Source organism: Crocodylus siamensis, chromosome 1 (genome assembly GCF_052110815.1).
Source record: "Crocodylus siamensis isolate JL-2025a chromosome 1, ASM5211081v1, whole genome shotgun sequence".
NCBI classification, from domain to species: domain Eukaryota; kingdom Metazoa; phylum Chordata; order Crocodylia; family Crocodylidae; genus Crocodylus; species Crocodylus siamensis.
Genome location: NC_143395.1, coordinates 9,047,572 through 9,060,161, shown reverse-complemented (window position 1 = coordinate 9,060,161; position 12,590 = coordinate 9,047,572). Strand labels below are relative to the sequence as shown.

At 43.4% G+C, this 12,590-nt stretch overlaps 1 protein-coding gene across 5 annotated transcripts in view; it reads right to left on the bottom strand.

Moving 5' to 3' along the window:
- CD2AP (CD2 associated protein) overlaps nucleotides 1–12,167 on the bottom strand; it is a 122,674-nt gene extending 110,507 nt beyond the window's left edge. For 3 of the 5 annotated variants that reach the window (XM_090031316.1, XM_090031323.1, XM_090031326.1), the window contains exon 1: nucleotides 11,919–12,167. In XM_090031316.1, coding sequence (XP_089887442.1) covers nucleotides 11,919–11,922 — 4 coding nt within the window. In that variant the 5' untranslated portion in view covers nucleotides 11,923–12,167. The remainder of the gene's footprint in view (nucleotides 1–11,918) is intronic. The other 2 variants (XM_090031307.1, XM_090031329.1) reach the window with 2 other exon arrangements.
- Between the last annotated feature and the right edge of the window lie 423 nt (nucleotides 12,168–12,590).

Here is a 12,590-nt window from a genome sequence, read left to right as displayed (position 1 = left end):
ATTCACAGCTGAGTGCCCTGGCCACTAGGTTCCAGTCAGGCTTCGTATGTTCTGTACTCGCATATTAGCTCATGCTCTCGCAGCCTATAAAAATTGCAGTCTTTTCTGCACATCACGAGAGGAAGCACTGAATCTGCAGGTGTGGATCAGGCTAAGGTGAAAACTAAGAGCCAAGCTACTCAGCTTGGGAAAGGTGTGTGTGTGTGTGTGTGTGTGTGTGTGTGTGTGTGTGTGTGTGTGTGTGTGTGTGTGTGTGTGTGTGTGTGTGTGTGTGTGTGTGTGTGTGTGTGTGTGTGTGTGTGTGTGTGTGTGTGTGTGTGTGTGTGTGTGTGTGTGTGTGTGTGTGTGTGTGTGTGTGTGTGTGTGTGTGTGTGTGTGTGTGTGTGTGTGTGTGTGTGTGTGTGTGTGTGTGTGTGTGTGTGTGTGTGTGTGTGTGTGTGTGTGTGTGTGTGTGTGTGTGTGTGTGTGTGTGTGTGTGTGTGTGTGTGTGTGTGTGTGTGTGTGTGTGTGTGTGTGTGTGTGTGTGTGTGTGTGTGTGTGTGTGTGTGTGTGTGTGTGTGTGTGTGTGTGTGTGTGTGTGTGTGTGTGTGTGTGTGTGTGTGTGTGTGTGTGTGTGTGTGTGTGTGTGTGTGTGTGTGTGTGTGTGTGTGTGTGTGTGTGTGTGTGTGTGTGTGTGTGTGTGTGTGTGTGTGTGTGTGTGTGTGTGTGTGTGTGTGTCTGTGTGTCCAAAAGGCAGAATGCGTGCTACCTATGAAACCTCACAGCCGAACAGGGAGGAATGAAGGGCATTTGTGTGCATCTTCAAAGCTAAGCAAAAGCTGAGCAGGTTCTGTGGATCAGTTTTGAATATACGCACCTCAACTCTGCATAGGTCCTTATAAGTCTTTTTTTTTTGATCTAACCTTTTCGATTTCTCACTCCCCAATGCTAAGCAGTTTTGTAAGAATCGGAACAGTATTTTTTTTTTATTTTGTATTTGAAGTACAAAACATTAAAAAAAGCCTGCCATTTTCTAGAATCCACAGTTAAAGATTAGGATTTATACCCCCATAAGTCTCAAAGTTCACTGGAAATCCACGCAAAAACAAAATTTCAAAGGTTGGAGCATAGTTGTAAATCTAATCTGCCTTGGTATCCTCTCATCATTTCACTGCAATTAAATTAGACCTTAACAAAGGCCTCTGAATTTTACCCTAATGAAATATTAAAAGACATTACAATGATTTAAGTAAGTTAGCTCTGCTGCATTAAGCTTGTAGTTAAAAATAACAATAAACATCTATTAATTACTAGTAGTGAGACAGGGCTACTGTTTAGAACAATAATGTGTAGAAGGCACTGTGCTCACTATAGCCTTGTTTATCTATGACAAGTGCATCAGTTTAAAATTGAACATATATTAAACAGATATAGCTTAGCACTCTTGATTGCTTTAATCTAAAATGTAATGCAAAATAAATTATTTAATTAGATCTATGCAACCATTTGCTATGGAGGCGGTTATGGCAACTGGACAAAAACATCTTTATATCAGTATAAATGTACCCCTACTGGGCAAATCAGCCAAATCAGTTTTTTTTTCCTATTTCCTTAGTTAATTAATAGAAAAGCCTGATGTAGCGATTCACATATTCATAAAACTTCAGCCAAAAGGAATCATCAGTTCCAATTTAAATATCACAATCCCTTTATTAGTTATCCTTGTATTGGGCACAAAGATCAGATTTAACTAAAACAAGATTTCCCAAAAGGCAGTCATTCTTGATTAAGATGTCACAGCCTCTGCTTGGTGGCTCATTCTAATGGTTTGTGATTAATCATACTTCCACTCTTAGAAATCTTTATCTTACTTGAAACCTTTACTAAAATTGTTGCAAAAGACAGCATGGGTAACTCTTCAGCTTAAAACAGTCTTATAACTATCTAGCTTAAGCAGATTAGGCATCTAAATAAACCACATAAACCAAGCCAATCAAACTTGGGGTGTCGCTAGGCTTGGTTCTTTACCTCTCCACTTCAGAAAAGCAGATCTGAAAGATACAGCAAAGCAGAACTGCCCCAAAGGCAAAAGTAATGTAGAAACACTCTTTGATGTGGCACAGAGGCTACCCATAAGAGGATCTAGTTTCAGAAGGCACGGTCACTGCTGCACAAAAAGGGAACCAGGAAGACAAGCTTTACAAGACTACCTCAACAAAGAGACCCTTAAAAAACTGAAAAACCTAACCCTAGAGAAGCCAGCAACCACCAGAAGCATAAACTCCAATAGACAATGCATTTCAACTGATGCTAGGCATGAGAGGCTCTCTATGCACTCTCTTTAAAATGTGTTTAGGAAAAAAAGAAGTCAGACCAGTACACTTTTCCTCCATTTCAAACCTTATGAAACCACAACAGCCTGTCATCTTCCTTAACCCATGTAGCTGGGGAATCCTCCTCTTTCTTCCAAAACAACACTGCATGGTTTGATTTGCAACCTACAAAAACACCCTTTCAGAAACTTTTACAAAAAACAAAAACAAAACAAAAAAACCATGCCGACTTGTTGCAAACAGTGCAGGCAGAACAAAACTTTGATGTGGTTTGCAGTACACTGATGTGTTCCTAATAAGACCCTAACTGTTAAAGCAAGATTTTAGTTCTTTGAAGTTCAGTCACAGGTTTCAGATATAGTTGCAAAAATAGATTCAAAACATGGCAAAATTTACCCACTTTAGTAAGCATACTCTGGGCTTCCTGCTGAACAGTTGGGTCAGCCTCTCTATGGAAAAATCAATTAAATTATTGCTGTGCCAAAAAGTAAGTTATCGTTTAGATCAGTGACACTCAAGCTTTTAGCCCCTAGGACAAATGAGAAGCACGTGGGATAGAGTGAGTCCCACATGCCAGGATCGGGACCCATGGGCCTGGCACCACTCCCTCCCACCCACAGGCACTAGAAATGAGATGCAAGGGCCTGGCACTGCTCCTACATGCCAGGATTGAGTTCTGGGGCATGGAACAGCCCCCACCCAGTCCTGCACACTAAGATCAGACACCTGACTCTGCACATGGGGCCCAGGGCTTCTTGAGGGTCTGGAAATTTGGCAGCAGAGGAGCAGTGCCACCACTCCCCAACTACCAAATTTCCAGACCCCTGTGGGGGTTTCATGGGCTAGCTGAGATGGCACCACAAGCTGGATCTGGCCCATGGGCTGGGGGTTGAGCACCTTTAATTTAGATACAGCCACAAAAGCCTGTCCACCATTGGCAAGCTGAAGAGAAAAGGGAAACCTCACAGTATTTTGAGTACTCTTACCATCTGAATACTGAAACGCCTCAGAGCCCAGAAGTACTGAAAAGCCAAGTCATTCAGAAAAACCTCAAACACCTGACCAACAAGTTTCAAAATCCTTTTGACAACCTTTGTTGGCATCTGCTTATTTTTCTTCTTTCAAACATCCAAAACAGAGAATTCCATAGTAAGAGATTGTTTATTTAAAGAAAGTCAATGCTGGGTGGCCAGAGTGACAAAATGCAATATAAACCAACAATATCTGTTGATATTAGAGAAAGTAGATAGTCTGGCTACTGGGGGGAGTGTTACTGAGAAGAAATAAAGCTAATGCCAAGGCTTTATTTAATATAATAAGCAACAGTTCTAGAAAGCAGATGGGGTATGGACAGGAAATTTACACAAAAACATCACACAATACATTTCAGTTTTGGTTCTGCTACTTTTTCAATGGCAAAAAAGGGGAAAGGTGGGTGGGAGGTGGAATGAAAGACACAAAGGTATTTTAAGGTTTTCAATGTTTTTATTTTTTGGTCAAAAATGTTTTAATTAAAAAGTAAAATCTTGAAATCTGTGGGAGGGGGTGAATTTCACATAATATGTTTACCTGTTTTGTTTTGTTTTTTAAAATCATCTATGTTTCTAGTGCTTATTTAAAAATATATTTTCCTTCCTCCTTAAAATAAATTGCCCATTTTATTTCACTTAAACAGACTTTTAAAAAAAACCATATAATACCAAATATTATAAAGCCTAAACTTTTCAAATCTCTTAATATTCAGTATGAAGAAAAGACAAGAGGGCAGGGGATGAGCTCTACTAGTTTTCAAAACTGAAAAGCTAGCTTAAGGAACTTAAGAAACTGTCTATATTATTAAAGAGAGGCATATAGGAACTTAATTTTCAATGACTTACGCTTCAGGATATTTGAAAATTTCGAGATTAAGATGAAATAATCACTCATTCCTTGAATGTAGTTAGCCCCAAATTTCAGTAAATTGTTTAGTTCAAAACATGAAATATATTTTGGTAAAGTTTGTCTGCAAAACATGAAAGACTGTTTTGTTTAACTAAAAGTAAATTATACATGCTAGTTTGTGTATAATTAAAGTTAGCCTAATATTTTGTGTCAAACAGTGACATAAGCAGAAAGCTAATTACATTATTTACTATTTTCACATACCAAAAACGTAAAATTGGTAAGAATCTCAAAATACTAAGCCATTTGATTACCAGGGGTCCTGGTTCTCTCTGCTTAAAAATTGCAAATTATCCAATTAAAAAAATAAATAAATAAAACCTGCAAATTCTCCAATTAAAAAACCCTAAATCTGCTATTAAAACAAACAGCACTAATATATATATCTGTAGATATATCTATCTATATACCGGTCAAACACAATGTTTTACTGATATTTACAATTTTAAAGCAATCTGGAAGCCTACACCAGTGCCTCAATCACTACAATAAAATAAATTCTAAATACCTACAAATTCTGGCATTTGATTTGGGGGGAAGGGGGTTAATCATGGAAAAATCAGAGCTCTCCCTGCCCACTTCGCTCCCTAGGACATGGGTCCAACTGCAGCTCCGCCCCCCATACTCCCTCCACTGCTTTGGGGCTCTGAGCAGCTCTGATATGCCAGTGCCCTACCCCTGCCATTGCCCTCCCCAGCCCTGCCAGAAGGGGCAGGGCCAGGGACCTAGGTCTATAGCCCCCTGCCCCCCACAGCAGAGCCCAAACCCTGGCTGCTGCCTACAAGAGGTGGCGGCTGCAGCAGCTACTGCAGCCCCAGAGGGGAGCGGAGCACAGAGTGCAGCTCCCCCTCCCCCATGAGCAGCACAGCCAGAGGGGAACCTGTCGGGCAGGGGGTGGGCAGGTGCGGGCTGCCTGCTGCAGGCTCAGGTTCCCCTCCTTGCTGCCCTCCCCTGGGGTCCAGTAGGCAGGACCTGGCACAGCAGGGCAGAGTGGGGCTTGGCAGGGAAACTCAGTGCCACTGCCCCAAGCTCTGAGCTGCCATGAGGTGCCCCCTGCCCGCCTGGTAGCAGCAGGGATAGCGGTGCAAGGTTGTGCCCCAATGCTGCCAAGCAGGCAGGGGGCACCTCACCATACCAGGGTGAGACTCATGGCAGCAACACCAAGCTTCCCCACCTAGCCCCGCTCTGCCCTGCCACGCTGTGTCCCACCCACTGGGCCAAAGAGACCCCAAGGGAGGGTAACAGGGCAAGGAGCCCCAAGCCCACAGCAGGCAGCCTGCCCTGAGCACAAATCTGGGGGGCATGTGCCCCCTGTGCTCCACCCAGGAGTGCATGCAGCAGCAGGGAGCCAGCCAGCCCCCACTCCACCCTCCAGACGAGCTCCCCACAGCTTCTGCAGCCACACCTGGGTCCCAAGCCCCACATACCACCTAGGCTAGGCAGGAACCCCAGCCCCAGCCCAACTCCCTCCCTCACTCTGGGGGAGGCCTCAATCCCCTCTCCCCACCACCACCAGACTTACCTGAGGGAGCTACTCTCCAAGCTACCTGGCAGCCATGTGCCTGTGTACGTGTGCATATGCATATGGTGCTCCCTGGCTGACCACCCTCCTCCTGCTTCCCCAAGCGCTGGAACTCTGCCAGCCTGCAAGGGGTATAACCTACATTTTTCTCATTCAAAGGAGAAATTCCTGGTTTTACCACATTTTGCTATTGTGAACAGAAAACCCAGATCCCTTTTAATTATGTATATTTACAGTGTGCCCTCAGGTAGCAAAAGGAGGGCTCAAATCAGTATAAAGACTCAATTTTGTTGTCAGTTTATATATTTTTAAATGGTTATATCAACCGATGATAATGTACTTTTGGGAAACTACTGAAGTGCAAAAGGAAAAAAATTTTAAAAAACTAATCACATCTCAGTCTACCGTATGTATTTATAAGGATCTTTCCATTTAGGGGAAAGCACAATAATGTGTGTAAATTGTAAGAATAGGGAGAAATCATGTTAGGGATGACTTTTTATCAGAAGTAAAAGTAAAGTTTTCAAAGAAAAGTGTTACTACATACTTGACAAAAACTTTCCAGTACCCCAAATAAGTGGTGCTTTTTGTTAAAATACTTTTCTAACTACACATTCCTGGAATTACTTCAAGTTAACACCACCCCAGTTTGTAATTTTTTGTAAATTTTTTTTTAGATAGTCGCTTTGGACACTACCAAATAACAAGTGTGCTTAACTGCTTCAGCAATTTACAACTCCAGAATCTCTCAAGTATGTTCATATTTTTAGTGGAGAAAATAAAGAACAACCAAGCAAACAGACACCTGTTTACTGGCCTGTCTCCACATCTACTTCCCTTATTCCATTACTTAAACGTGCACAGTCCTTGACAACCGTTTTCCCTTCAGAGACTTACTGGCTTAAATATACAGAGAGTGCCATTAAAGGATCATACCCCCGGTTCACAATCCCCTGGTCCTATCCCACTGCATCATTTTTCTTTCACGTAGGACAGGCTGACATAACTTGCAAGTCGGAGGTAGGTGTATTATTATCGAAGGTACTGTTAAAAAAAACACCACAAACAAAGAAAATAGACATACCTGCATTTCTTCTCATCACAGTACCAAAAAGTCATATCCTAGTCCCTTCCAGATTCTTGAATGCATTCAACACCAGCCCATATACCGCTTCCCTCACTGGTCCAAACCCAAATAGGCTTTTCTCCATCCACACTCTTGGTAATTTGGCTCCTTAACAGTTATCTGCTAGTGACTACTATGAATGCTGGCTCCCAATATCCCATTTTCTAAGAAACCATCTTCAATACAACCATTGACCATATGAGCCCTGTCTGCCATAGCAAACTTTTACCCACTGCTGCCAACACAGTTCACTGGGGGCCCTAGTGTAGATGGTCCATTACTTTTTCATTTGGCGATTTGTTCTGCATCTGAAACTGTTCAGCTTATTCATGAGAAGAAGAAACTTACTAGAAGTAAACAATGAGTAGCATAACAGAAACAAAGAATAAATCTATAGATGTGTTACCCTAAAAGACCTCAACCACTTTCTTAGTTATTTAATAAGCAAGCTAGAAGAATTAATAAACCATGAAGTAACTTGAATGTAATAATTCTCACTAACAGTTTTTGCAGAATTAAACTTGACCCTATAGTAAAAGTAAAATGATCAAACATGGGTCCTTTTACAATCAAAATTTTATTAAACCTGGTTTTGAAGCTTAACCTTATTAAACATTATTTCATAGATTTCATAGACGTTAGGGCTGACCTTGGGAGATCGAGTCCAGCCCCCTGCCCAAAGGGCAGGAAGTCAGCTGGGGTCATATTTTATCAGAATAAAAATCTAACTTTTGGAGATCAACAGCATCCCTGGGGCTATCAGTAGTGCCACCTAGATGACAAAGGACACAGAGAGTAACCTCATAGCAACTTCATGGTGGTTTTGTGCTGGAGCTCTTCAGATCAAATACATCCATAACAAATCATTTTTAATTGCTAACATTCTGTACAGGATATTGATATAAATTATCCCAACAGTTAATATCCAAATGTCAGTACCCAAAGTTACAAGAAAGCAACTATGTTATCAACAATGCATCAATGAGTAACACCAAGCAATGTTTCAAATAAAAGCATTACAAAGGTTCCCAAATAAATACCCAATGCAAAAGAGTCTTACTGAGAAGAAAACAGAAGAGAAACGAAGATGTCCTAAATGCTGTGAATCAGAATATAAATTAGGCCTGGTTTAACTATAATGTATATAATGAATAAAGCATACACAGAAAGGAAAGAAGCAGGGCAGATTGGTCCTATCAACTATCACCCTATATTTATACAATGCTTTTCATTGCATTATGCTTTGTAGACTAGCATTTCTACCTGTCAGTGAAGTACAAGGAAAGATTTCCAGAAGTTCTTAGCAATGGCTTAACCCACTGCATCCAAGTGAATTGCCACTAACATCACCAATGGAAATCTAATTGATACGAGTAGTGGAGTCAGGCCATTGCAAAAACACTATTTTAAACTCCCACGCTAATAGGATTAAGCATTCCAGGTTTCAACATGACAAAATTAGGATTCTACATGCAAACATCACTAAACCTCTTCTAATGCACCTATAACACGAGCCAAATTATGCAAGTACAAACTATTTCCCAAATATTCTTTCAAATGCTAATTTTAAGCCAGCCTCAGGCACATTTTGAACTCTGGGGTGAAGTGCTTTGTGCAACTCCCCTTCACTTGGTACATACTTTGAGAGATGTAATAAATAATAAATAATTCTACTGTGTATACATGGGCAACATAACACTCATTTTAAACACTGGGTATAAATGGGGAAAAACTGTAAACAAAGCACACCACACGCAGTACTTCAGCCAAATCACTTAAGGAGGGATGCATGTGAGAGAAAACTCTCCAGGAAACCGAAGAAAAAGTGCTTTAACGTTTTAGTACCATGTAACTTCTAACTGTAGTTACTAGCTGAACAACTGTACAACTGCAATACAACCGCTGAAGGAATGATTTATAATGGCTATGCCTAATCAAATATCTCTAACTTTTACAAGCAATTCAAATGCACAGCATGTTCCGCGTCGCTGCAAACAGTTCAATCAACCTTCCAGTCATTCAGGCCAATAAACCAATGGTTACCTTGTAACAATAAGGCCGCACCAAATCTTGCCACATTTTCAAGATCCATCCTGTTGTTTCTGTCTAAGCTGCCAGAACTCTCTTCTGGGGCTCTCATCAACTGGCATCTTAGCTTTTGTAACCTTACCATGTCCAGCTCTGAGTAATGACACATTCACACACCTCTCCAAAGTACACTGGGATCCATTCAAAATACAGCTGTTAAGATCATCTTCCGGGCCACATGATCAGCCTTGACTCAAATCCTCCACTTCAGCAAATTTGAACTTCTTGCCCACAAACTTCAAGGCCTTTCATATCTGTCTCTCCCTACACACAAACCCCCCAAAGTATGGGGGACACACACAAACTGGCTGGCATGTGTCACCTTGGACTACAGACCTACAAACAACTTACTATCATGTAAAGAGAGGCAGGACTTCACCATACATCAGATGCCTGGTGGGAACAAGCCACACGCATGGTCTTACTCTCTCCTAACTACACAGTTTATCCAATACAAGACATTACCCTAAGAAATCCTCGCCCCTCTCCTAAATGGCAGCTAAACCGAGCGTCTCAGTCTTCCTTTATTGAAAATGAAGCCATTTCACCCTGCCTTCCACATGCCACCCTGTAAGAGCAAGCACTCGGGCACTTATCAGCATGACACAAAGTAAATCCCTCCCACACTTCTACCCTGCAGTTTGCATTCCCATACACTTAGACTAAAAGTTGTGTGGGGAAAGGACCATACGTTCACATGCCTTCATACAGACGCTAGCATAACTGGAAGCCCCTATTACAAAAGGGGCCTCCAACTACTGCAATGAAATGCCAGGTGTTCATAAAGCTGTTGCAAACAGTCTAAATATATTATACTCATGCATGCAAAATACTGCTGCAGCATTGTTATACATCACTGTGTTCTCAGCCAAGGGTAAAGACTATACTTGCATGTTAAGACATAGCCACTCTGGGGTGGGACACGAGTGGTAATTTGCAACAAAACCATACCAAATCATCTATCCTAAGGGACTATAAGGAATATGTAAATATATCACACTATTTGGTTGATGGGTAAAACAAACTACATGCATCACAAACTGACATCATAGATCAGAGCAACAGTCCTGTTTCCACCTGCAAGAGTCGTCATAATTCAACTTCATCTCAGAAGCAGGTAAGTGTTTGTGAAACTCGCACACAAAAGGAAGCACAGAATTATTCAATTATTCAACAGTAAATATATCATCTCTGCAACTAGAAAAACAGGATCTAATACAGGATGTTTTAAAATCTATTCTCAAAATAGCAACAAAAGGTTAGAGGTATTAGGAAACAGTTTTAGTCAATGATTAAAGAGAAAAAAAAGGAGATAATAGACACTCAATTTTAGGCTGTCACAGAGAATATGACCAGCACAAATAACCAAAGTGTGCAATTTCAATAATCATATTTAAGCTACATTCCATGTGGTCAAATCACAGTTTCTCTTACGTGGAAAAAAAAATCTGTCCAAAACACAGTGTGTGCTTTCACTTAAGAGTGCGCATACCGCTGGTGAAACATTAATCATTTAACATAAAAAGCAATATGTACACTTACACTGCTAACACATAAGGCATAGCCTCTCCCCAAAGATTATGCTATTTAGCAGGTTAATACATGAGACAACTGGATAGCTAATGGAGTGTGCAAAAAGATAATTGGTGAGCAGACAGACAACAGGAGGATTTGTGGATGAAGGGTGGTTAAAAGAGGGATTAAAATGGGGGTGGGGAATTTTTCAGATGAGGACTGCTTCAAGAATAGGGACTGGTGTTTAAGTCACCACATTCAGGACAAACCTCGCCACCACGAAGAAGAAAAAAAAAAAACTGCTAGCATGCAAATGTTAAACAAATCTGATCACTGTCCACAGTTACAAATGCATGATTTGAACCTGCTTATTACAAAACAGTTTTTGGTTGTTGTACACGCATACATTAAAGCTACCATCACAGGAGAAATCAAGGAACATAGGCTTAAAAATAAAACGAGCCCATTGCCCTTACAAAGCTGCAGACTGCTTCTTCCAGTTAGTACTTTAACAGTCCATATCTTCACGTGGTCATAAACTGCTTTTGAAACAAACAAACAAAAAAATGGCCAAGATCTCTGAAAAGTCCGTGTACCCGTCCCTTCCTTCCTAAATCCAATCTACAGCTTCCCCTCCTAAAAACCACATCCTACTCACTCGAGTTGCTCCCTGGGATTTACTGCTCCGCTCCACACGGGACCTCCGCCTCCCCTGCCAGCCTGTCCCTATCCCCACCGCTAGTCAGGAGCTCTCCCACTTTGTTTCAGCTTTAACTGAACCCTTCAGATGCCATTCACCATGGCTCTTCAGGGAGATGCGATGTCTTTTATTACACCAACTAAGTCGTGTAATAAAAACGGTGGTCCTTTGCATGCTTTCGGCACAAACACCCTCCCCACTCCAGGCAGCGAGCAGTCAAGAAGTCCAACTTGGCGGACCCTTTCTGCGCCAGGACGATTCACGCGCATTCACAAACCTGCAGGGCTGGGAGCCCGGCAGGTACCTCCTCCCCCCTCAGCACCCCCGATCTGCCCCTCGGCTTCACACCCCAGCCCCGCCAGCTCCTCAAAGGGAAAGCAAAGTGCAAACGGGGACATCCATTTGGACGCGCTGGTTTCCAAACTCCCCCCGTAACAAACCAAGCTTCCCGCCCCATGAACCGAGGGAGTCCCTTCCAGCCCCTGAGCGACCACGAAAAGTGTTTCGAGGTACTTTAACACCCCCCCCGACCCCTACACCCCCCCAGGGGGCCCTTGTAAGACCCCCCCCAAGGAAACACCGGCTCCAGCTTTTGCGACGCACAAATAATTAATTAATTAATAATAACGATGATGATAAAAATGCCATTCTTTGCCCCGCGGGCCCGGGCAGGGGGCGGGTGAAAGCCGAGCCGGCGCCGCGCTCCCGCCTTACCCATGCTGCGCCCGGTCGGGCTCGGCGAGCCGCGCTGCAGGCTCCGGCGGGGGCTCAGGCCGCGCCCGGCGGCGCCATGCGGGCGGGCACTACTCGGCCCCGCCCCGCCCGCGGCCGGGATGGGGCGCCCAAGTCCCGCGAGAGCTGGGGCCGGGCGGCGTGCCTCCCCGCGCCACCCGGGCAGATGGCTCCGCGCCCCGGGCCTGGGGCCGCGCCGCGCCGCGATGTCGCCGCGCGGGAAGGAGTGCCCTGACGTTCCACGTGCGCGCGCACACCCAGCAGATAGTCCCGCGTGGTTGGCCTGCACACACGTGCACGCGACACGTATTCCTTCGTCGTGCCCTTACACGCGCGCACACGTACATACACACACATAGGACACCTGTATTCCCTCATCATTCTCCTACACACGTACATACACGCACAGAGGAGCCCTGTATTCCCTCATGCCCCTGCACACGCACGCGTACGTCCATGCACAAAGACACAGGTATTCCGTCATCGTTCCCCTACATGCGCACGCAACGTATATTCCCTCATCGAGCCACTACACACGCACACACACGCACACAACATATTCACTCATCATTCCCCTACACTCACTCACACACACACGGGAGACATATATTCCCTCCTCATTCTCACATACACCAATCATATCCACCCCTAATT